Source organism: Kogia breviceps, chromosome 10 (assembly GCF_026419965.1).
Source record: "Kogia breviceps isolate mKogBre1 chromosome 10, mKogBre1 haplotype 1, whole genome shotgun sequence".
Taxonomy (NCBI): Eukaryota; Metazoa; Chordata; class Mammalia; order Artiodactyla; family Physeteridae; genus Kogia; species Kogia breviceps.
Window position 1 is genome coordinate 69409623 of NC_081319.1, and position 21919 is coordinate 69431541.

Sequence of the window (21919 nt, forward strand, 5' to 3'; positions counted from 1 at the left end):
ACTAACTGCATGCCCACGGGCTCCCCTGGCAGCCTGGGTACCGGGCCCATCGAGTGACAGGAAACCTGAGTCCCCAAGAGCTGGCCTGGGAGCCTTCATGTTGGTTTTCTTTCTATGATCCTGTCGCTCTCCTCCCTCTCCTGCTCCTTTGTCCCACTTTCTAACACCTCACCCCTTCCCAACCATCTGCCCCCTCCCTCTCTCTGCCTTTTACACAGCTAAGGACCCAGCCAGCTGCACTTACCCATAATGCCCACTGAGATCGGGGAGGGGGTGGGGAATAGGGTTAGACGCTGTCCCCTCCTTGGGGTATCTTTCTTGGGTTCTTACCCATATTAACTCAGAGCCCCAGCATCACTCACCATTAGACTCTCCCACCATCACGGTTAAGTGCACATTTGAGTTCAGACAGACCTGAGTTTGAATCCTGCCTCTGCCACTTTCTAAGTGTGCCACCTTAAGCAAGCTGCTTTCCTCTCTGATGCTCAGTTTACTCTTCTGTAAAAGAGGGAGAAATAAGAGTCCTCTCTTAGTATTGCTATGATGATGGAGATAGTGCGTTATAGCATCTACTAAGTGCCTGACACAGAATGAGCACAGATTAAACTGATTTAAATACACAGCCTGAAGAGCAGAGGTTTGAGGCAGCCAGAGAGGCCCCTCTGGAGAGCTCTGCCCTGCAGGGGCAGGCAGCTATGCCCAGCTTCCTGGTCCAGCCTGGAATGGTCAGTGTGCCAGCTCTACTGTTCCCCATCCTGGATCCCTCAGAATTGACTAGACTTGGTGCAGGATCTCTGTTCCCCTCTCCCTGCTCCAGGGCTTAGAGGGTTTCTTCTTATGCTAAGACCACTCTTGTGGGGGATGGCTGGGCTTGGAGCCTGAAGTCAAGGCTCCCTCCTAGGTTCTTCCCATGGTCTCAGGGAACCTCAGGAGAGACTTAAGGTGGGAGTGGTACATAGGAGATCCCACTGTGGCTGCTCCCAGACCTGGGCATTTGAGGGTCCAGGACATGACCAGGGACCCACAGGCAGAGTTGGGCTTCTTCTGGAGTCTTTGCTTTGCTGGTCTCCTCAGTGACAAGGGTTGGGCCTGAGTTTTAGGAGTCAAAGATTCAAGGAGATGATAGTACTCTCCAGTGCTTTTCTCATTCAGCTCCCCTGATTCTGAGAACCTCTCTCCTCTCTTCCCTAGTGGAGGCCTCAGGATTCTGTCTCTCTAATGGGAGAATTCTAGGCCCCCCCAGAGGATGGACCACACCTCCCTCACAGTCCCTGCGTCAGGGCCTTGCACTGTTTGAGCTGATGTTTTTTCTCCTGGGCTCATCTGACTCTCCTGAGCTGCAGTTTAAACCTCTATTTTTCTCCTGCTCTGAACTCAGAAAATAGGGAGAGTTGGCCCAGCCATCCTCCCCTCAACTCCGACCTCTCAGCAAAGGGAAAGCTTACTAGTCAGGAGGGGTCAACAGAAGAGACTTAGCTCTGAGGTTCTCTAACTCTCTCACCTATCTTCTTATGCCTTTCCTTCTCCTCTGGATTCTTCTCCTTTTGCCCCCTCCCCTAGCCTAGACAGTATCTCCCCATTAGGAAAGTAAAACAACAACAGAACAGCCAGCTTATCTCCATCTGGAACTAAGAGGAGGGCCCGGGAGGAGTTGGAGGTAGCCAGGAAGGGGCTGGGAAATGATGGAGTACTAGCTGTCTCCTCTGAGGATGAGCAGTCAGTCCTGGAACCGGGATCTTTCTTATGACAGCTGAGCAGGGAGGAAGGGGGAATGGATTGATGGTCATCTGTCAGCTGTCTTAGGAATCACCAGGCTCACTCTTCCCAGGATTGTCCCACCATGACGCCCCACTCGCCAACGGGATAGTCGAGATAGTCGGTGGAAAGGGGAGGAAACTCCTATTGTCCCTTCTTGAGCCCTGGCGGCGGGGACCACCCTTACTTAGCTTCCATCCCTCCCTGCGCCCTCCCCTCTCTACCTCCTCCACCCCCTCAGCACATTCCTGCCTGACAGCTCTGGCTTGTACCTGCCTCACTGCTGTCCACCTTGTTTCAATCAAGTAGGGGGCAGGGAAGTGGACTGCTTGGCTGTACTTGTGAGGGGATGGGGGCGGGAGTGATGGGAGGAAGGGGGCTGGAGCCTCCGCTTAATGCTCCTTCTAAAGCACAGGGAGGCTAAGGCCTTCCCTTGGGCCTCTGTGCTCCCTCCTATACCCTCACGTTTGGGACTCCTCTGAGCTGATAACCAGCTTACCATCTCCCACCTCCCTCCTAAACAGAGACCTGTGCTGTCAACAACGGGGGCTGCGACAGTAAGTGCCACGATGCAGCGACGGGCGTCCACTGCAGCTGCCCTGTGGGCTTCATGCTGCAGCCGGACAGGAAGACCTGCAAAGGTGAGGGTTTTCAGAGGACAGGAGCGTGTAAGGGTAAGGGGCTGAGGTTGGGACCAGACGTACAGTACCTATTGTGGGACCTCCTCAAGCCCCCAGAGACGATCCTGATTGTAAATAACTGAGGCTGTGACTAAGGCTTGTCTCCTGCCCACCTTTCCCCATCTCAGTTCAAGGGGCACAAAACAAGTCCAGCCAGTTCCTTCGTGCCCCTGCCCCACTTTGTTTTCCTTACTCTTATTCCCATTTCCCCTATGGGTCCCTAACCCTCTTGGTTAATGAACGTGCCATTCACGTTTGTTCCTGGGTCCAGAAGGATATTTGAGCCCTGACTATGTATGCACAAGGTCACAGGTGTGTTCCATAACCTTCTTAACCCACATTCCCCAGACCTTCCCCGTGGAAAGGTTGTCCTGGTCAGAGGGAGATTAGGGTAGCATTTGGGAGCACTGATGCTGGAGCTTGGCTGCGTGGGTTCAGATTCCAGCTCTGCCTCTTATTAACTCTGCAATCCTGGACTAGTTACCTAGTGTCTCTGTGCCTCAGTTTCACCAAGTAAAGTGCTTGCCTCATAGGAATGTTGTAAGGATTAAATGAGTTACATGTAAACTATATGTAAAGTCTTAGAACAGTGCCTGGCAAATGTGAATACTCTGTGTTAGCTATTATTATGCTGTAATGTCCCACATTGTGCATTCTATTTTCCCCGCCTTTTAATTAGCCAGGTTTAGGGGAAAGGTGGAGCGGGGGAGGAAAAAGGGAGGGTAGCCGTACTGAAAATTGTGATTCATCAGGTCTGTGTCCCTTGGTCACAAGGAGTGGGGACTGGAGGAAGGCCTGGGCTTGCTCTTTGTGTCTTTTTGGCCCAACAGCTGGTAGACAGGCCGCGGAGGAGGTTGGGGTGCGGGGGAGGGCTGGGGCCGCAGGTCAGACAGACAGAGCTGAGAGGTTTGCTGCTAGGAAGGACTGTTGACAGGTATGCTAAGAGTGAAGTGGAAGACTGCCCCCTCTGCCCCCTCCTCCAAGTAGGGGTGAGTAGCCTGGGTCCTGTCTGCCACCCGCTTGGGGAACTTGACCTCAGGAAGGAAGCCGCTCACGCCCCCCTCCTTCCCTTCCCTTCCTAGTGCTGAAAGCTGCCTCAGGCCTGAGTCTCTCCAGACCTCTCACAGCCCAGCCCCCTGCCTGGCCCCCACCCCTCCCCCCATCAGCTCCCCAGCCTCACTGGCTCTCCTGGAGGTCCTCCCTGCCTGGCCTCTCTTCTAGCTCCTCCTCTCTGAAGCGCTGCCCCTTTGAATCTCCACCTCTCTGCCGCCCCCCCCCCCACCCGTGCTCTTATGGCAGGCAGGGGTGGGGGACAGTAAGGGGATAAACCCTGTCCACCAGCTTTCTTGGGAGGGGCTGTCAGTGGCAGAGTGAGGGGGCATGGACTAGCCCCCTGTAGGTCAGGTGCCCGCCTACTTCTAGGCAATTACCTGAGGGCCTGACACTGGTTCCCATCTTTCCCCTTCTAAGAAGACTCAGTGTCAGGAAACAAGGTTGTTACTAATGGCCACAGATACCCTGAACGGGGGAGAGACAGAGACGGGAGAGAGAAAGGGGAGTCAGAAGAGGCAGGCCCAGGGCTCTCCTTGATTCTCCCTGTCTCTGTGAGGGAGGGAGGGATCCTGTCTCCCTGTTTGTCCCCAGCCTTCAGTATTACTCTGATTCTCTCTCCTTTGCCCTGCCTCCCCAGACATAGATGAGTGCCGCTTGAACAACGGGGGCTGTGACCACATTTGCCGCAACACAGTGGGCAGCTTCGAATGCAGCTGCAAGAAGGGCTATAAGCTTCTCATCAATGAGAGGAACTGCCAGGGTGAGCAGACTTGGGCCAAGGGCAAAAAGCCTTTGGAGAGTTTCTCGGGGTAGGAGAGCTTCAAAGAAGCCAGAGGGCCAGCGACTGAGAAGCTCAAAGGACACTGTGGAGAGTCTCCATAGGCAGTGTTGTGCTGTGAATTAGCAAATGTGCTCCTTCCTCTGGGCAAACCAGCTCTACGCTGGGGCACATGGCTTGGCAAGAAGTGAGGGATGGATTTCACCCCAGTTCATATCCTTGGCAGGATCTGATCAGCCTAACCACACGTGGTGGCCCTGATCCATAGGCACTGGACCTCAAGAGTTCCTGACTCCAAAGACTCCAAATGGAGCGGGCTTAGCGGGTGGGTAGGCATTGCTGAATTGCTGATCTTAGGGCTGGGCCAGAGGTAGGAACTCTTTTCAGTTTAAGGGAGAGAGCCAAGGCCCCTCCCTGGGGCCCTTCACCTGAGCATGGAGTCACAGGGTCATGTGCCCCAAGACAGATTCAGCGGCTTGAAACCTTGCTTTTCCAGATATAGACGAGTGTTCCTTTGATCGAACCTGTGACCACATATGTGTCAACACGCCGGGGAGCTTCCAGTGCCTCTGCCATCACGGCTACCTGCTGTATGGTGTCACCCACTGTGGGGGTAAGTCATCAAATCTGGACCCTCAGCCACCCAGCCCCTCTCACCTCCTCACCCTTCAATTGAACAAGTCCCTGAGTTGGCTGGTGGCTGTGGGCAATCCCCAGGTGCATGTGCCATGTCTGCATTCACCATGATGAAGTGGGAGAGATTAAGACAATTGAGAGATTAGAGTATCAGGGAACAGCATCCTGTTTCCGAAACTTCTGTCTCCCATCCCCATCACTGCCTCTTGACTCCCATCCTTAGCTTCCAAATTACAGCCCTACTGGTAGGTAGGAGTGGAAGGCTTTAAAAAGCTTGTTAGCTTGGCCCCTTCTCAATCCTTCTTTTGACTGGGAATAGAGATGAGGGAAAGAGGTCCTAGGTTTGAGCTCTTCTCGGGCCAGGAAGCATCTTAGAGTGCCTGGAACTCTAACCAAAGGTCCCCACTCACTGCCCACTCTCTGGCTCCTACTCCTTCCCACCCCCCCCACCCCTTACTGTTTGTCTGTGTCTCCCTCCTCCTTCGCCCAGATGTGGATGAGTGCAGTATCAACCGGGGAGGTTGCCGCTTTGGCTGCATCAACACTCCTGGCAGCTACCAGTGTACCTGCCCAGCAGGCCAGGGCCGGCTGCACTGGAACGGGAAGGATTGCACAGGTGGGCAGCGCCCTCTGCTGGCTGAAGTTTGCACTGCAGTTTCAGGGTGTGGGGGGTAGTTGGGGTCCTGGAAAATGTGGAGTTCCATACTGAAGAAGGTATGAGGTAGTAGGAGATGGAGAACGTAGCCATTTGAGATGTGAAGTTCCTGGTAAATAATCCCTTCATTCATCTCCATGTACAGTTGCAGTTCTACATGTAGCTAATTCTCTTCCTCCTAATTACTTGACTGACGGACTGACAGAGAGGGCAGGAGAGGAAGACCCTCTCCTCCTCAGGCTTCTCTCCACTTCCTAGAGCCAGTAAAGTGTCATAGTAGTCCTGGTGCCTCGAAAGCCATGATCAGCTGCAGTCGGTCTGGGAAGAAGGACACCTGTGCCCTGACCTGCCCCTCCCGCGCCCGGTTTTTGCCAGGTACAGAGAGGAGGTTGCTGGAGGGCTGGCAGGGAGGAAGGCTGGCTGTTTAGGCAGCTCCTCTGATCCCCTTGGATTCCTCCAGCCAGTGGGGGTCAGGGGGCAGGTCAGAGCTGTGACAGCCCCCTTCTCTCAGAGTCTGAGAATGGCTTCACCGTGAGCTGTGGCATCCCCAGCCCCAGGGCTGCTCCAGCCCGAGCTGGCCACACTGGGAACAGCACAAACTCCAACCACTGCCATGGTGAGCACCAGCCCAGAGGCCTTGTTCCATGCTACTCTCTGGCTTATCAACCCCTGTTTCTCTTCCTTATTAATCCTCCTGGCCTTACTTTTTCCTGGATCCTCTTCTTTCCTCTGTAATTCTCCAGCCCTGCTGCCTTGCTCCCTCTACCCTTAACAGCCGATGCCCTTGGCTTTCGTAATCCCTCTCCTCCAGCCAAGCCCCTGGCCCCAGCTTCCCAACATCCTCTATAGCAGCCCCCACCCTCAAGGGACCCCCAGGCTGTGCTGAGCTCTGCCATCCCTCTAGAGGCTGCAGTGCTGACGGTTAAACAGCGGGCTTCCTTCAAGATCAAAGATGCCAAATGCCGTTTGCACCTGAGAAACAAAGGCAAAACGGAGGAGGCCAGCAGAATCCTGGGGCCAGGTCTGGACTGGGGACCCCTCCAATGGGCTATCTGGCCACCAAACCCTTCCTGCCCCTCAGCTCTTCTGCTTACTGGGATCTCAAAAAACCCACTGGCACCCTGAATTCTGGACAGAACAGGGGAAGAAGCAGTTGTAGGCATAGGGTCCAAGGAAGTCCTAGGATATCCCCCCCACCAACTAATTAGTATCTTAGACTAAAAGAGAAATGAGATAGTTATAGTCAGAGATTTGGTGACATCTGTCTGAGTTGGGGTGGAAAAGTGAGAGCTGGGAGTAGGAACATTCCCTGTCTCTAGGGGGTGCCCCTGAGGTTGACAAGGCCTCTCCCCCAGGTGGTGCCCCCTGCTCTGACTGCCAGGTCACCTTCATCCACCTCAAGTGTGACTCCTCTCGGAAGGGCAAGGGCCGGCGGGCCCGGACCCCTCCAGGCAAGGAAGTCACTCGGCTCACCCTGGAACTGGAGGCAGAAGTCAGAGCCGAAGAAACCACAGGTGGGACTTGGGACACCATTGGGAAGAGGGTGGAAAGGGGAGGGCAGAGATGGGCAAACAGCAGCGAAGGAAGGGGCAGAGGCTGTATGAAGGGCAGACCCTGCCTAAGGCTAAGCCCAGGAGCCAGTCCCCCTCACCACGACCCTCCTAGCTCCTAGCTTTGCTTCCTTGCCCTCCTGCTCACAGCCACTCTCTCTTTCTCTGACTCATAACACCATCCCCCACCAGCTGGCTGTGGGCTGCCCTGCCTACGACAGCGGATGGAACGGCGGCTGAAAGGGTCCCTGAAGGTGCTTAGAAAGTCCATCAACCAGCACCGCTTCCTACTGCGCCTGGCAGGCCTTGATTATGAGCTGGCCCACAAACCAGGCCCAGTAGCTGGGGAGCGAGCGGAACCAGTGGAGGCCTGTAGGCCCGGGCAGCACCGCTCTGGGGCCAAGTGTGGTAAGGGAGCTTGCTGGGGAACAGGGGAGTGGGGGGGTAGGGAAGGCTCAGCTTGGGTCTGGTTCAGAGCAGGACACTTTACGGCCTCGGTTGCATCTCTCAAATTGTGAGGCAGCCAAGACCCTCCTGCCCATCATCCCCCCTTCCTTGGTCCCAGGCTGAAATCTAGAGGGACATCATGTCGGGTCAGCAACCCTCATGCACATGGCTTTGGCCCCTGATCCTCCCAAGCAGGATTCTGTCTGTTCCCAGACAAAGAGATCCTCCTTGAATCTGGGGGGAGAGGGAAGGGGAGTCCCAGACCTGGGTGGTGGGAAATAGGTGGGGGGTGGGTGGCTAGCGCGGCCGACTCTCCCTCAGTCAGCTGCCCGCAGGGAACGTATTACCACGGCCAGACGGAGCAGTGTGTGCCATGCCCGGCGGGCACCTTCCAGGAGAGAGAAGGGCAGCTCTCCTGCGACCTTTGCCCTGGGAGTGATGCCCACGGGCCTCTCGGAGCCACCAACATCACCACATGTGCAGGTGCCGGGGGAACAAACAATACACAGTGGGGTGGGGTGGGCACTGGGGCGCCCACGGGCATGGGATTTCCCAGGACAGGCCCAGGCTCCAGGCTGCTCTCCTAGTCAACATCCTGTTTGTGTGTGCCTCTGTCCCCTGAGACTGGGTGACCCCGTGGGGATGACCAGGAACATCCCCATCAGAGTTGGGCCCTCGGTTTACTGCAGGTCAGTGCTTACCTGGCCAACACTCCGTAGATGGCTTCAAGCCCTGCCAGCCATGTCCACGTGGCACTTACCAACCTGAAGCGGGACGGACCCTGTGTTTCCCGTGCGGTGGGAGCCTCACCACCAAGCACGAGGGAGCCGCCTCCTTCCAAGACTGTGACACTAAAGGTGAGTGGGCTACTCCCCCTGGTACAGGACCCCAACCCCAGCTACTTCCAAAAAACTTTCCAAGTCCCCAGAGTAGAACTAAGTATGTTGCCCTACCATCTTCCCCAAACCGGGAAAGGCCCAGCTGCATGACCCCCCCCGCCACCACAATCCTACTCATAGGACCCGTCCTGACCCTCCACCAGTCCTAAGCGTGGGATTGGGGAATAAGTAACAGTTCTACTTACCCCTCTGCTTTGGAAAGCTGGTGTCATCTTCTCCTCTATACTACAAATGAGTTTCTGTACAGGTTTGCGACTGTGCTCAGTGCCTGAAAGAACAGGATTGGCACTGTAGCCAACCACTCTGTCAAGTTCGTTTTCCCCTGAGCTTAAATTCTGGCCTGACTAGGGAAGGTTGGGACTCTAGAAGTAACTCTGGTGTCTTCATTCATTCTCTATGATGAATGTGTCCTGCCCCAGAACTCCTGCTTGCCTGCCAGCTTAACTCCTACCCTTCCCCCTTGCCTGCAGTCCAGTGCTCCCCTGGGCACTACTACAACACCAGCATCCATCGCTGTATCCGCTGTGCCATGGGCTCCTATCAGCCCGACTTCCGTCAGAACTTCTGCACCCGCTGTCCAGGAAACACAAGCACTGACTTTGACGGCTCCACCAGTGTGGCCCAGTGCAAGAGTATGTGTCAGGCCAGGCTGTGGAAAACGGGGTGGAGAGGCCTGGGAGCAGTGGGCATGGGAGGAAGCCGGAGGTGGGCAGGGAGTAAACCAACAGGGAGCAGGGCTGGGGAGTGGATGGGCAGGAAAGTCCCACCTTCCATCTCTCCCCAACCCACTCAACCTCAAGACTGGTTGCTGGGCTGGGCCCTGTAGCACCCTCTCCCTGGAGGGGAAGAAGGCAGGTAGTGGGGAGGCAGGGACAGGTAAAGTGAGATTAGAAGGTACTAAAAGGGCAGAAAGGAAGGGAGACCCAGAACTTGGAGAAGAGATGATGACTAAGAAGGAGGCTGTCTACATGTATCTGATTTCCACTTCAGAACTCTTCAATTTCCCCACTGACGTCCCTTCTCTTTCTTGCTTTGTCCACCGGGGCTTGGCTCCAGATCGCCAGTGCGGTGGGGAGCTGGGTGAGTTCACTGGCTATATCGAGTCTCCCAACTACCCAGGCAACTACCCAGCCGGCGTGGAGTGCGTCTGGAACATCAACCCCCCACCCAAGCGCAAGATTCTTATCGTGGTACCCGAGATCTTCCTGCCATCTGAGGACGAGTGTGGGGACGTCCTCGTCATGAGAAAGAACTGTGGGTGGCTGCAGAGTTGGGCCAGGGAAGGGCAGTCCAAATCTGGTTGGGAGGGAGAGAGAGGAAAAAAAACTGGTTCTGGAAGAATTGGGGCAATGATGAGGGAGGCCTTGGAGCAAAGGAAAACAGCAATGAATGCTACGTGTTCGGTGGAGAGCAGTTAAGAAAGCCAGCTTTGGGAGTAGAATTCCAATAGTCTTACATGTGTCACTTTCCTATTCTAGTATTTTTACTGTTCCATTCACTTAAATGTCAAATTTCTTACACTGTGTGCCTGGATGTCAAAGAGGAATTGTGGAACAAGCCCAGGGCATTGAGAGAGAATATGTGTATGCTGGAGGGTAGGGGAGCTACATACATGAGGGAGGGCCTCTGTCAGCAAGATTCCTCACTCTAGGAGGACTTGGAGAGCTTGCCCTGCTCTCTCCTGACCTGCTGCTTGCCTTCCCAGCCTCCCCATCCTCCATTACCACCTATGAGACCTGCCAGACCTACGAGCGCCCCATCGCCTTCACAGCCCGCTCCAGGAAGCTCTGGATCAACTTCAAGACAAGTGAGGCCAACAGTGCCCGTGGCTTCCAGATTCCCTATGTTACCTATGATGGTGAGCAAGGGCAGAAGAGCCAGGGAAGTGGATGGGAAAGGGGAGGCTCATGGGTCTTGGAGGGAGCAAGGAAGCAGGAAGAGTTCCCATCCCTGAGCCCCTCTCCTTCGCTGACTTTGCAGAGGACTATGAACAGCTGGTAGAAGACATTGTGCGAGATGGCCGGCTCTATGCCTCTGAAAACCACCAGGAGATTTTAAAGGTGAGTGAATATGAACAACAATGATGGCCAGTGTTTAATGAGCACGTAGCAGTGTGCAGGCAATATGCTAAGTGCTTACTTGAATATTCTCATTTGATTTACACAATAGCTCTATGAAGTAGGTACTTTCATCATTCCCACTTTACCAATGAGAAAACTGAGGCGCAGAGAGTTAGAGAACTTGCCCAGTGGTAAAGCTGGGATTTGAGCCCAAGCCCATCTGACTGCAGTGTCACTCACACTATCTTATACTCTGGGTGAAGAGGAAGGGAGGATGAGGAGATGAAATGGCCTTGACCTCTTCCACCAAGAAATATATGGAGGGCTTCCCTGGTGGCGCAGTGGTTGAGAATCCGCCTGCCGATGCAGGGGACACGGGTTCGTGCCCCGGTCCGGGAAGATCCCACATGCCGCAGAGCGGCTGGGCCCGTGAGCCATGGCCACTGAGCCTGCGCGTCCGGAGCCTGTGCTCCACAGCGGGAGAGGCCACAACAGTAAGAGGCCCGCGTACCACAAAAAAAAAAAAAAAAAAAAAGGAAAGAAACCAGAGAAGTGTTTAGAAAAGAAGAAGGGCGTGATCTAATTCTGGCTGCTATGGGGGAGCACAGTCTGTAGAAGGACAAGGGTAGGTAGAAGCATGGAGACCAGTTAGGATGCCATTGCCAAGTGAGAGATGATGGTGGCTCGGACAGGGTGGTAGCTCTGGAGACAGTGAGAAGTGGTCTGACCCTGGATATATTTTAAAGGTAGAATCAACAGGATTTGCTGTGGTTGTGAGCAAGAGAGAGGGGTCAAGGATGGCTCCAAGGACTGGGACTGAGCAATGGAAGGATGGAGCTGACACTGACTGAGTTGTAGAATTCCAAGGGAGCAACAGATGGTGGGATGGGAATCCAGAGTTCACTTCTGGATATGCCTACTAGACATGAAGAGGGGCTGCTGCTGTGTGGAGGCTGGTGGTCCTCTCTCCCACCACTGACACTGCTCCCTGCCATCCTCTGCAGGACAAGAAGCTCATTAAGGCCTTCTTCGAGGTGCTGGCCCACCCCCAGAACTACTTCAAGTACACAGAGAAGCACAAGGAGATGCTGCCCAAATCCTTCATCAAGCTGCTCCGCTCCAAAGTTTCTAGCTTCCTGAGGCCCTACAAATAGTGCCGCTAGGCCCAAGACCCAGGTTTTGAAGCCCCCAGACTCTTTAGCCCTCAGAGCCGGCAGCCCCCACCCTCGAATGAGGGACTCTCTCCGATCTCTCTTTTTGGAGAAAAAAGAAATCTCCATATAGACCAAGCACTCTCCCTTTCTGTTCCTTCTAGCTTCCTTTCCTTGTCTCTTTCTGCCTCGCTCTTTCTCTTTACTCATTTCCTATATGCTCCCTGGAAAAGCCATTCAGTGCTGGCTCTGTTCTCCCGAGGGGTGAAGGAACAGTATCCCGCTCCCCTCCCCAGCCACAGCCCATTTTACCAGCTCACATCCCTGACCTTATCAGCTTGGAAGGGTGCTAGAGGCCCACGAAGGAAGTGGGTCTAGTGGGGAATGGGGAGGGGGAAGAGGGGCTTCTGCCATTATAGGTTGTGCCTTGCTAGACAGGAGCCAAAATGTCCCCTGGCTGTGCTCCCCAGGAATATTCTAACAGCCCAGGGTTCTGCCAAAGAAGCCTTTGATTTACAGGCTTAAATCAAGCACTCGTCCTCTGGGACACGTGGTTTGAGCCCTGGAATGCCCAGCCAGCTTTCCTGTCTACATAGCTCCTCTCCTTCTTCGCTCACATCTGCCTGGGGTCCAATTCATGAGGGCTTACAAAAGGCCCAGAGCACTGGCTAGCGGACACCAGCTGAATGAGGAAGATCAGCAGGAACTACCATGTTGACTAGGCCGCTGCTGCTCCCCAAGAGAAAGACTTTATCTCTGCAGGACAGAAACCAGGTTTTAAAGCATCGGCAAAAAAAGAAAGTGAAAAAAAAAAAAAAAGAAAATATGTCCTCTAAAGGACTAGACTACAGAACAATTGGAAGCCAGCCTCAAACACTAATCCCCTTTTGTACTTGTCTTCCCTGGCCCAGCCATTCCCTCACGCCCACTCGACTGCTCCCTGGGGGAGCCCTACTCCCCTTGCTAAGTATTGTCCTTAAAGAAACATGGCTGCTGACCAAAAGCCAGCTTGGGCCTTGCCCCCAGAGTTCTTTCCCTTGTAGTCCCAGATGGCTTGTGGGCCCCACCAAAGAGGACCCCGCTCTGCAGCCAGCCCAGAGCCACCTACCTCTGGCCCCAGGCCGTGGGCAGCAAGAGGAATGTGTGCACTTGGCGAGCCTTCTGCCACCCTGTCCACATCTAATAAGTGCAATCATTTTGAGTCTTTCTATGTTGACTAGAGGGAGGGGTTTTTGTTTTCTGGTTTTGTTTTTGTTTCTTTTTCCTCTATTAGAACAACCCTATTTATAGCTGCCTAAGAGAGAAGAGTGTATGTTTGGAGTGGAAGAAAAAAGGTTTTGAATCTCATGAGCCTTGAGTTCTGGAGCATCTGATCTGTCTCTACTCCCCCAGCAGAGGCACCTGATATGTAGGATGTGTAATTCTGGGGACTTGATGGAGCAGGAAGGAGAGGGACCTGGTTTACTAAACCAATCCCACCATCCCTGTGCCTCCGTGAATTCAGCATGGACCTCAAGATTGTAGAGGCCGATGGAATTGGCTAGTGATTCTCCACCCCAAGTAGGGAAAACCTCCATCGTTTCCCTGCTTTCATCCAGTTTTCCCCTGATGTGCACATGGAAGAAGACCAGGACAAACCCCCTGAGAATAGGCCGACTCAGGGCCCTGAGGCCAGAGACAAGGCTGTGGGAGCCAAAAATAGGACAGTTATCCAGGCATGGAGTTGTTTCCTGACGTTGGCCATTCTGCCTACCCGTTTGCCATTTCCTCTCGGAGCTGACTTCAAGCACAGCTTCCTCAACTACTGCTTTTCAAAAGGAAGAAGAATCAAGTCCATGCCCAAGTCCAGATCCTGCACATACTCCACCTTCAATCCACTGCTGCCTATAAAATTATTTTCCATTTGCTCCTTCTAGTTTCCCCAAAGCTGTAGCCCTATTCAATCAAAGGCTAACAGTTGACTCCTAGGGCTCACTTCTAATGACTGTCTCAGGCTATTGTTCCCCAAGGAGGCTCAACACTAAATAAAGGAGCCGGACACCCCCCCCAATCAGTAGCATTCACCAACTGAAACAGCCTTAGGCAGTAGGTAACCAATGTCACAACTAGATCCCCTGACATCCATTAGCCAACACCATGGCCCTTGGGGATAGAGTGTCTGGCTGCCTTTGTCTCTCTGGGTCAAAGAAGGCTCTGCTGTAGAGATACAAAACGGCTGCTTCCAAGCAGGGAAATGGTCATTTAATAGAAGTATCCACACTTCCCAAGTTAATCAACTTTGACCATCCTCATTCTCCACCAGAAGCTAGGATAACTTTCTGATTCCTCTCTCCCTACCATTTTCCATGTCTCTCAGAAAGCCAAACAGTCAGAGTGCTTCCCAATTCATGCCTTCAGGGTCTGACTTCTTGATCTCCATTCCTTTCCTGTCACCTTCATACACAGACATAAACACACTTCCTCTAACCATTTACTCCATGGTTTCTGGGGCTTGCAAATTATTTCCACAGTATGGAAAGTAGAGACCACCAAGCTTCTTAACTAATGTCAAGACAGATCTTGGAGAGCAGGTGAAGACCTGCTAATGTCCAACAAGTTTAATTTAGGTCGTCCAAGTTGGGAGTTAAGAATCCAGGCAAAGCTGCTCCTAAACCTACAGAGGAAGCTGGCCCAGGGACATCAAACTAAGAGTTAGTGGCTTGAGGAGTCAACATTCAGGGACTCTCTAGGCCTTTACAGGTCAGAGAGAAAAAGAGGTTTTTACCACTGTAGGGAAGTGGGAAGATGGTATAAATGGGAACCCTTCATGAACTAGCCAAGAGGCCTCTCTGCAGGATGAGGTATTCGTAGGGCCGCAGTACTGTGAGGCCTCATTTTTCTTAGTACAAAACCTGCCCTGATCTGAGTCTGGGAATGGGAAGCCATTCCTGCAAGGGCTGCAAGCGCCAAGTGATGCATATCAGAAAGGCACTTATGTCTTCAGCAACGTGGCAATCTCTTTTTACTTCTCTGCCTTTGTCTTTCTGTATTATTGGGCCAGGCCCATTCCCTAAACCTTAGAGAACAAAGTCGGGAGAAAACTGACCAGAGCCTTGACTTGAACTGCCCTGCCCCAGGCCTACAAATTCCCAGAGGTTGACATTGAGCAGTGACTGCTCTGACTGTGCCAGGATTGGATTAATTTGAGGTGGTGGAGGCTTAGATTTATTGCTGAAAGTTCAGTAGTACAGTCCTGGTCTTTAGCCCTAATGAAAGTTTTCATATCCAAGAAGTTTTCTCCATATGCATGTTTGAGTGTGGAGATTAGGGGGTCATATCTCAAAATGTCAGAGAATATTATAGAGCGTTCAGACTTCTGTATTTGCTGCTTAACCTCAATATAACAGGCTCAAATTAGAGGAAGGGAGACAAAGTATAACTGACCACAAGTAGAAAATAATGTTAACCTGCTTGGTTTCTCTCTTAAGCATTGTTAAGAGAAAAGTGATACCTTTAAATTTGACTTGTCTCAAAGGTAGCACACTCTGTCCTTGGGCCATTACTTGGACTACAAACCCTCTACAAAAATATATGATAAGAGGGAATAGAACCCCCAGTTCTGTTATCAGCTTATCTAGACAACACAGATTGTTAACATTTTGAACAAACCAAAAACTGTATTCTTCTGTGTGAGTTGAATTTAAGTTTCAGAGAATAACCATTACCATGTGGGAGGCTTTTTTTTTAATGCAAAAGAAATCTCAAAACATTGTATTTATATCTACCTTCCACTGCTGCCGATATAGTAAGCATCTCCTACACAACAATAAATGATGAGTTCATAGAGTATTTTGCACTTGGGGGAAAAAATGTATCTGAACTTGTAAAAAGAAATGTTTGGATTTTGTATTGTCTTTTTTTATTATTATTATTAAAATACTAAATGGAACTTCTCAGCCTGGCATCTTTTCCTCTCAGTGGCTTACCCTAGAGCTGGAAAAAACCTTTGAGGAGACAAAGTGTCTTCTTGCTTCCAGATAGGACTTATCCCAATTTTTCATTTATCCATCTTATTCCTAATGATTTTAGAATTTGAAAAGGCTTGTCTGTTTTAAAAAGCAGTATCAAGAATTATCCCGAGTGGGGGAAATTTGGGGTATTGTTGCTTATCATAGTACAGTCCCCAAAATCTAGCCAGGCCACAGGTGGTTAAGATACTTCCCTAGTAAAGGTGTCCCATTTCTAGCAAAGTACCAGCACTGAGATTCACCAACATTGTTCTTTTTTTTTTTTTTTTTTTTTTTTTTTTGCGGTATGCGGGCCTCTCCCTGTTGTGGCCTCTCCCGTTGCGGAGCACAGGCTCCGGACGCGCAGGCTCAGCGGCCATGGCTCACGGGCTTAGTTGCTCCGCGGCACGTGGGATCTTCCCGGACCAGGGCACGAACCCGTGTCTCCTGCATCGGCAGGCGGACTCTCAAACACTGCGCCACCAGGGAAGCCCAACATTGTTCTTTTTATGCAGTACATTCTTGGCCGCCAAACAGAATTCTGAAATAGAGATCATTCAGCCACTACCACCATTACTATACAGGTCTCGGGAAAGTAACCTCTAACCCCTTATAAATGAACAATATCCATTTCTAGGCTCAGAGATGATAGATAAAACTTAATTGTTGTAATTACATAATTCCCTGATGTGACATTTTATTGGATTTAATAGCTACATGATATAGTCATTTAAGTGGAACAAGGAAAAATCTACCTGATCAAAAAATACGTTGGGTTGACCTACCAGAATCCTGAACTTCCCCATCAGCATCTATAAAGGAAACAGGTGCATTCTATTCCACAATTGCTGAGCTCCTGTTATGTGCCAGGCATCGCGCATCAGGCCATCACAGCTTGAGAACAATAGCCATGCTCAAGATCTGTACTCCTCATGTAAGACTGATTACAACCGACCTTTCTACATAGATTTCTCAGCGGGAGAGGGAATGCAGTCAATTTGGTGATTATGAGTATAAATTAATTCACTGGCATTCTATTTCATACATTAACTTCCTGTGAGTTTGATTCAGTGTGACAAAATATGAACACCTTTGTATGGACTGACAAAAATCACATTTCTAGAACTGCAAAGCTGAGGACAATATCCAGGACCATGGTGAGTGACTATACCAACTTGGGGCCATCTTCTCTGACTTCTCTCCTAACCCTCTTCTATTCCAAAAACACCAAGTCTTCCTCCTTCTTTCTAGGACACTTGCAATTATGTCCCAGAATAATGTAGAGTCAGGGCCAGTGGAGTATGGGTCTGTCTATATCAAGCAGTCTTTAAAGTGAGGTACATGAAGCCTTTCCAAGGAATTCTTCCTAAAGGTATGTGAAGACTTTCCAAGGTGGGTACCTGGGCAAGGAAATCAATCTGAGGAGAGGTGGGTTTTTTTTAAGTTTTTAAAAAAATTTATTTATTTCATTTATTTATTTTTGGCTGCATTGGGTCTTCATTGCTGCGCACAGGCTTTCTCTAGTTGCGGCAAGCAGGGGCTACTCTTCGTGCAGTGCACGGGCTTCTCATTGCGGTGTCTTCTCTTGTTGTGGAGCATGGGCTTTAGGCGTGCAGGCTTCAGTAGTTGTGGCACATGGGCTCAGTAGTTGTGGCTCACGGGCTTTAGAGCGCAGGCTCAGTAGTTGTGGCACAGGGCTTAGATGCTCCGCAGCATGTGGGATATCTTCCCAGACCAGGGCTTGAACCCGTGTCCCCTGCATTGGCAGGCGGATTCTTAACCACTGCACCACCAGGGAAGCCCTGAAGAGAGTTTTAAGGGAATACATTTCCAGATCCTCAACTTCCATAAGAATTCTTCCCTAAAACTCATCTGTTTGAGAGCCAGCCAGCATATTCATGTACTCTCCATTCTACCTCCTCTATCACCATAATCCTTGTCCTACTTTACAAAAGAAAGGCATATCCCTCACCTACACTGAATCTTGATGCATGGCCTAGGGTGTAAAAACCTGGGGAGTAGAAGGAAGGGGTTGTTTTTTCCCTTCATAACAAAATATTCCCATTACAATCAATCTTCTTGTTTCATCTAATAAAATGTTTCCTATTTTCTACCTCCTGCTAGCAAAAAATGAAATTGTTAGCTGCTCAAACCACTGTTTCCTAACAAAAAAAACTTTATTTTTTATTAAATACATAAGAAAAAGTTTGATCATGAAGTCTAAGAAAATTATTGGAGTTCTTTCTCTTTTTTTGTTACACGATTGTTATTTAGTTGTTCCCAAAAGCCAAACATAAGAGTTCAACACAAGCAGAAACGGGTATTTGCCAAGGGACTAACATGCCTTCTACCCTACTTTTCACTTAATAAATTAACTAATGTATTCAGCTATATTATATGGCATTATTCCAATTTATACAATGAGAAATAGTATCATCTTGTTTTTACAATTTTTATATTAATATTAGAGCTATGTAATTTTAATCATGACTGACTTCAGTAATCTATTTTATAAGCTACAGTTAATAATTTATTTCCCAGTGATTTTTATTATCTTTAAAGTGAATATTAATGTATTTATTTTTTTAAAAATAAATTTATTTTATTTATTTATTTTTGGCTGTGTTGGGTCTTCGTTGCTGCACGTGGGCTTTCTCTAGCTGCGGTGAATGGGGGCTACTCTTCATTGCGGTGCAAGGGCTTCTCATTGCGGTGGTTTCTCTTGTTGCCGAGCACAGGCTCTAGGCGCGCAGGCTCAGTAGTTGTGGATCCAGGGCTCTAGAGCGCAGGCTTAGTAGTTGTGGTGTGCGGGCTTAGTTGCTCTGTGGCATGTGGGATCCTCCCGGACCAGGACTTGAACCTGTGTCGCCTGCACTGGCAGGCGGATTCGTAACCACTGCACCATCAGGGAAGTCCCTTAATGTACTTATTTAAATTGAAGAATAAAATCAGACTTTTTCCTGACAGTAAGTCTGATGTGAAATGAAGACTGGCTTTGCTAATTCCACAAATGGCAGGTGTTTTCCATATGGAAGTGAATCTGCATGTCAATATTTTAACATAAAGATACTGAAAACATGTAATGATGAAAGAATTTTATCAAAAAAATTGTGTTGGCAAAGAAGTATGAAAATCAGTATCTGATTAACTAGGTGCCTCTGAGTGAAAAGGTGACAGATAATTAATAATTATTTTCATAAGACTGAAACTGATACTCAAATGACTAACAAATACTTTTGCAAGATCAGTGGTTTCCAATTCTTTGCTTTTAATAAAGTAAAGGAGGATTCTATTTGATAGTACTTGATAACAGTATTTGGTAATAGGACACTTTGTGATTGTTGGCATGTAATTTAGAAGTAGTTCAAAGACTTGAGGGATATCATTTTAACAAATTTCTTCCTTTCCCAATTACTATGTGAACAACATTTCTCAACGCTTATGTCTATAAAAATAAAAAACAGGTAGAGAATTGGTGTGGCACCTTATCTTCTTCCACCATTAGGTAATATTAGTCTGTGAATACCTGAACTAATTGAGGAGAAACACCATATTTCTCGAGATGCATTTTCAATAAAATTGTACTTTTTAGGTTTCACAAGTTATAAAAATGTGTAATATAGTGATGTTGCTTAATAAATCGTGTACTAGTAATAAATGTAATGACAATTTGATTCATAAGAAATTTTTCAACAAAACCTATGGTCACAAGCAATAAGCTTAAATATATACTCAATTTTGTTGCAAAGAAGGTGATAATGATCAGTAAAAGACTTTAAAGCATACAAATATACTAATTAGCATAAAGTTCTATAGGGGCAGTGAATGGAATTAGGAATTCAATAAGAAAGGGAACCATATAAAATTTCTTGTTCATATATATATATATATATATATATATATATATATATTTTTTTTTTTTTTTTTTTTGCGGTACGTGGGCCTCTCACTGTTGTGGGCTCTCCCGTTGTGGAGCACAGGCTCCGGACGCGCAGGCCCAGCGACCATGGCTCACGGGCCCAGCTGCTCCGCAGCACGTGGGATCTTCCCGGACCGGGGCACGAACCCGTGTCCCCTGCATCGGCAGGCGGATTCTCAACCACTGCGCCACCAGGGAAGCCCCATATATTTTTAAATGGATGTTGGCAGACATAAAATATTTAGGGTATTTGGAATCCACTAGATACAATTAAGAATGATGTAATGGTTTTAGTTTAAAACGTCAACATTTGCAGTAAGTCAGAAGTTATATCCTCTACAAGTATTTAAATTTATGATGGAAAATTTAGGTATCAACTTAGAAATGAACAAGGGGGTACATAGTTCTTTAAAATTCTTATGTGGAGTCCATTTTAAAAAATGTCTTAAGACCACCAGCCTATACGGTATGTTGTGGGGATGGGGTTCAAAGGCAGAACAGAAGTTACTAGAAGTGATCTTCAATCCACCACTCCAAAGTATCTTCCACCCCAGTTCTCCTGAGTACCTGAAATTACCCATCATCAGAATCTTAATAGTCAAATTCAGACACTAGTTTTCCAGAGTTTTTGTTGTGTAATGGGAGAGGTGATTAGCCAATCAGATTAGGATCTGCAAGGAATGTGAGAAAGGACAGATGTATTTTTTATTATGCAAAAAGGTGGTGTGGGGGGACAAACTAGGACAACCTGAGTTCTAGTCCCTGCTCTAAGTCTAACCAGAAGTTTATGCTACAGGACAAGCTACTATGTTCTCTCTTTGTATCTAGGTAAAATAACTTGTCAAACTTCCACCAAAAAGGAACAGAAAGAGGGCACCTTAAAGGTCAGGCTGTTTATTTCTATACCTGGAGATGTAGAAAGGATTAATTATCATATATATAACCATAAGAATGGGCCATCGGAACTTCCCTGGAGGTCAAGTGCCTAAGACTCTGCACTTCCACTGCAGGGGGCGCAGGTTTGATCCCTGGTCGGGGAATTGGATCCCCCATGCCCTGCAGCGCGGCCAAAAAAAAGAGAAAAAGAATGGGCCATCAATTGTCACTTACTGCCCCCCTAAACTGAGAACCTGATGAGAATTGGAGCCCCAGTCCCACCTCTGGAATTGTGCCAAAAGCAGTAAGACGCGGAACAGAGAATGTCTAAAATTGAAACGGAGGCTTTGTGGTTAAGTTCTTTAGACAAGGAAGGAAAGGAACCACCAATGGCATCTCTAGCTATCATGGGCCCCAAACAGTACTTTGTAAATGTTTCCAGTTTATTGGCATACTTCCTTTAAAAAAATTTTTTTAGTTAATTTTTGGGGGCGGGGAGAGAGGAGACAAAAGAAAGGACTTAAAGTCTAAAAGGACAGAGAGGGAGAAAAGTTTCTCACCTCATTCCTCCAGTCACCTCAATTCCTCTCCTAAGAGGCAACGTTTCCCAGTTCTCATCTAACGTCTCTATTTTTTTTTTTTTTTTTTTTTTGCGATACGCGGGCCTCTCACTGTTATGGCCTCTCCCGTTGCGGAGCACAGGCTCCGGACGTGCCGGCTCAGCGGCCATGGCTCACCGGCCTAGCCACTCCGCGGGATGTGGGATCTTCCCGGTCCGGGGCACGAACCAGTGTCCCCTGCATCGGCAGGCGGACTCTCAACCACTGCGCCACCAGGGAAGCCCTAACGTCTCTATTTTTAATTTTTTACCAAAAGTTCACACTCTTTTACTTTTCCCCTAGGTGTCTGAAAGTTCCCCAAGCACAGCTCCTCCCTAGTGAAAAGGGGAAAGAGTAAAAGGTCTTGGCTTTGTTCACCACGAAAGGAGCCTACAAGGGGGAGCAGCTGGTTTTGAGGCTGCAGATGGGGCTGGCGGGGGAATGAGAAAATCGAAGAGCACCCTCAGGGCGCCCTCCCTAAAGAGGCCAGTCCCTCACGGCTCCTCGACGTCGTCTTTTTCAATAAGGAGCTAGTAATACCCGCAATTGCTTCCTTCAGGGGGTGGCTCATAGATCGTAGGCAGTGCCAGCGGACTGCGCACAGTAAAGCACCTCGGGGCTGAGCCGCGAAAAGAGGGTCTGTGGCCCCGGTGGGGAGAGTGGCAGCCGCGAGAACAGCCTCCCTCACAATCTGCCCCTCCGGTCCTCCCCGCCTCCAGAAGTGCACCTTCTCACCCGCAGGCGGCCGACGAGACTCGAGGCCTCGGGCTCCTCCCGCCTCCCGCCTCAGGTGGACCGAATCCCTCTGCAGGACAGGTGGCGGATCCTCATTGCTATAGAGACAACCCGCCTCGCGAGCCGCGCCCAGTCCCTGA

At 49.7% G+C, this 21919-nt stretch overlaps 1 protein-coding gene and 1 long non-coding RNA gene across 4 annotated transcripts in view; one reads left to right on the top strand and one right to left on the bottom strand.

Annotated features, from left to right (window-relative positions):
• Positions 1-15374, top strand: part of SCUBE3 (signal peptide, CUB domain and EGF like domain containing 3) — a 36123-nt gene extending 20749 nt beyond the window's left edge. For 2 of the 3 annotated variants that reach the window (XM_059076338.2, XM_059076339.2), the window contains 16 exons: positions 2280-2396; positions 4126-4248; positions 4763-4879; positions 5393-5518; positions 5816-5932; positions 6069-6173; positions 6462-6578; positions 6913-7071; positions 7300-7515; positions 7876-8037; positions 8244-8411; positions 8924-9085; positions 9510-9707; positions 10159-10311; positions 10434-10513; positions 11518-15374. In XM_059076338.2, coding sequence (XP_058932321.1) covers positions 2280-2396; positions 4126-4248; positions 4763-4879; positions 5393-5518; positions 5816-5932; positions 6069-6173; positions 6462-6578; positions 6913-7071; positions 7300-7515; positions 7876-8037; positions 8244-8411; positions 8924-9085; positions 9510-9707; positions 10159-10311; positions 10434-10513; positions 11518-11667 — 2270 coding nt within the window. In that variant the 3' untranslated portion in view covers positions 11668-15374. The remainder of the gene's footprint in view (positions 1-2279; positions 2397-4125; positions 4249-4762; positions 4880-5392; positions 5519-5815; positions 5933-6068; positions 6174-6461; positions 6579-6912; positions 7072-7299; positions 7516-7875; positions 8038-8243; positions 8412-8923; positions 9086-9509; positions 9708-10158; positions 10312-10433; positions 10514-11517) is intronic. The other variant, XM_067006062.1, reaches the window with a different exon arrangement.
• Positions 388-21909, bottom strand: LOC136792005 (uncharacterized). The gene is made up of 4 exons (XR_010835058.1): positions 21772-21909; positions 8639-8721; positions 3866-3953; positions 388-498 (listed from the first exon to the last, which is right to left on the bottom strand). It is a non-coding gene; the product is annotated as an uncharacterized lncRNA (long non-coding RNA).
• Positions 21910-21919: the final 10 nt, after the last annotated feature.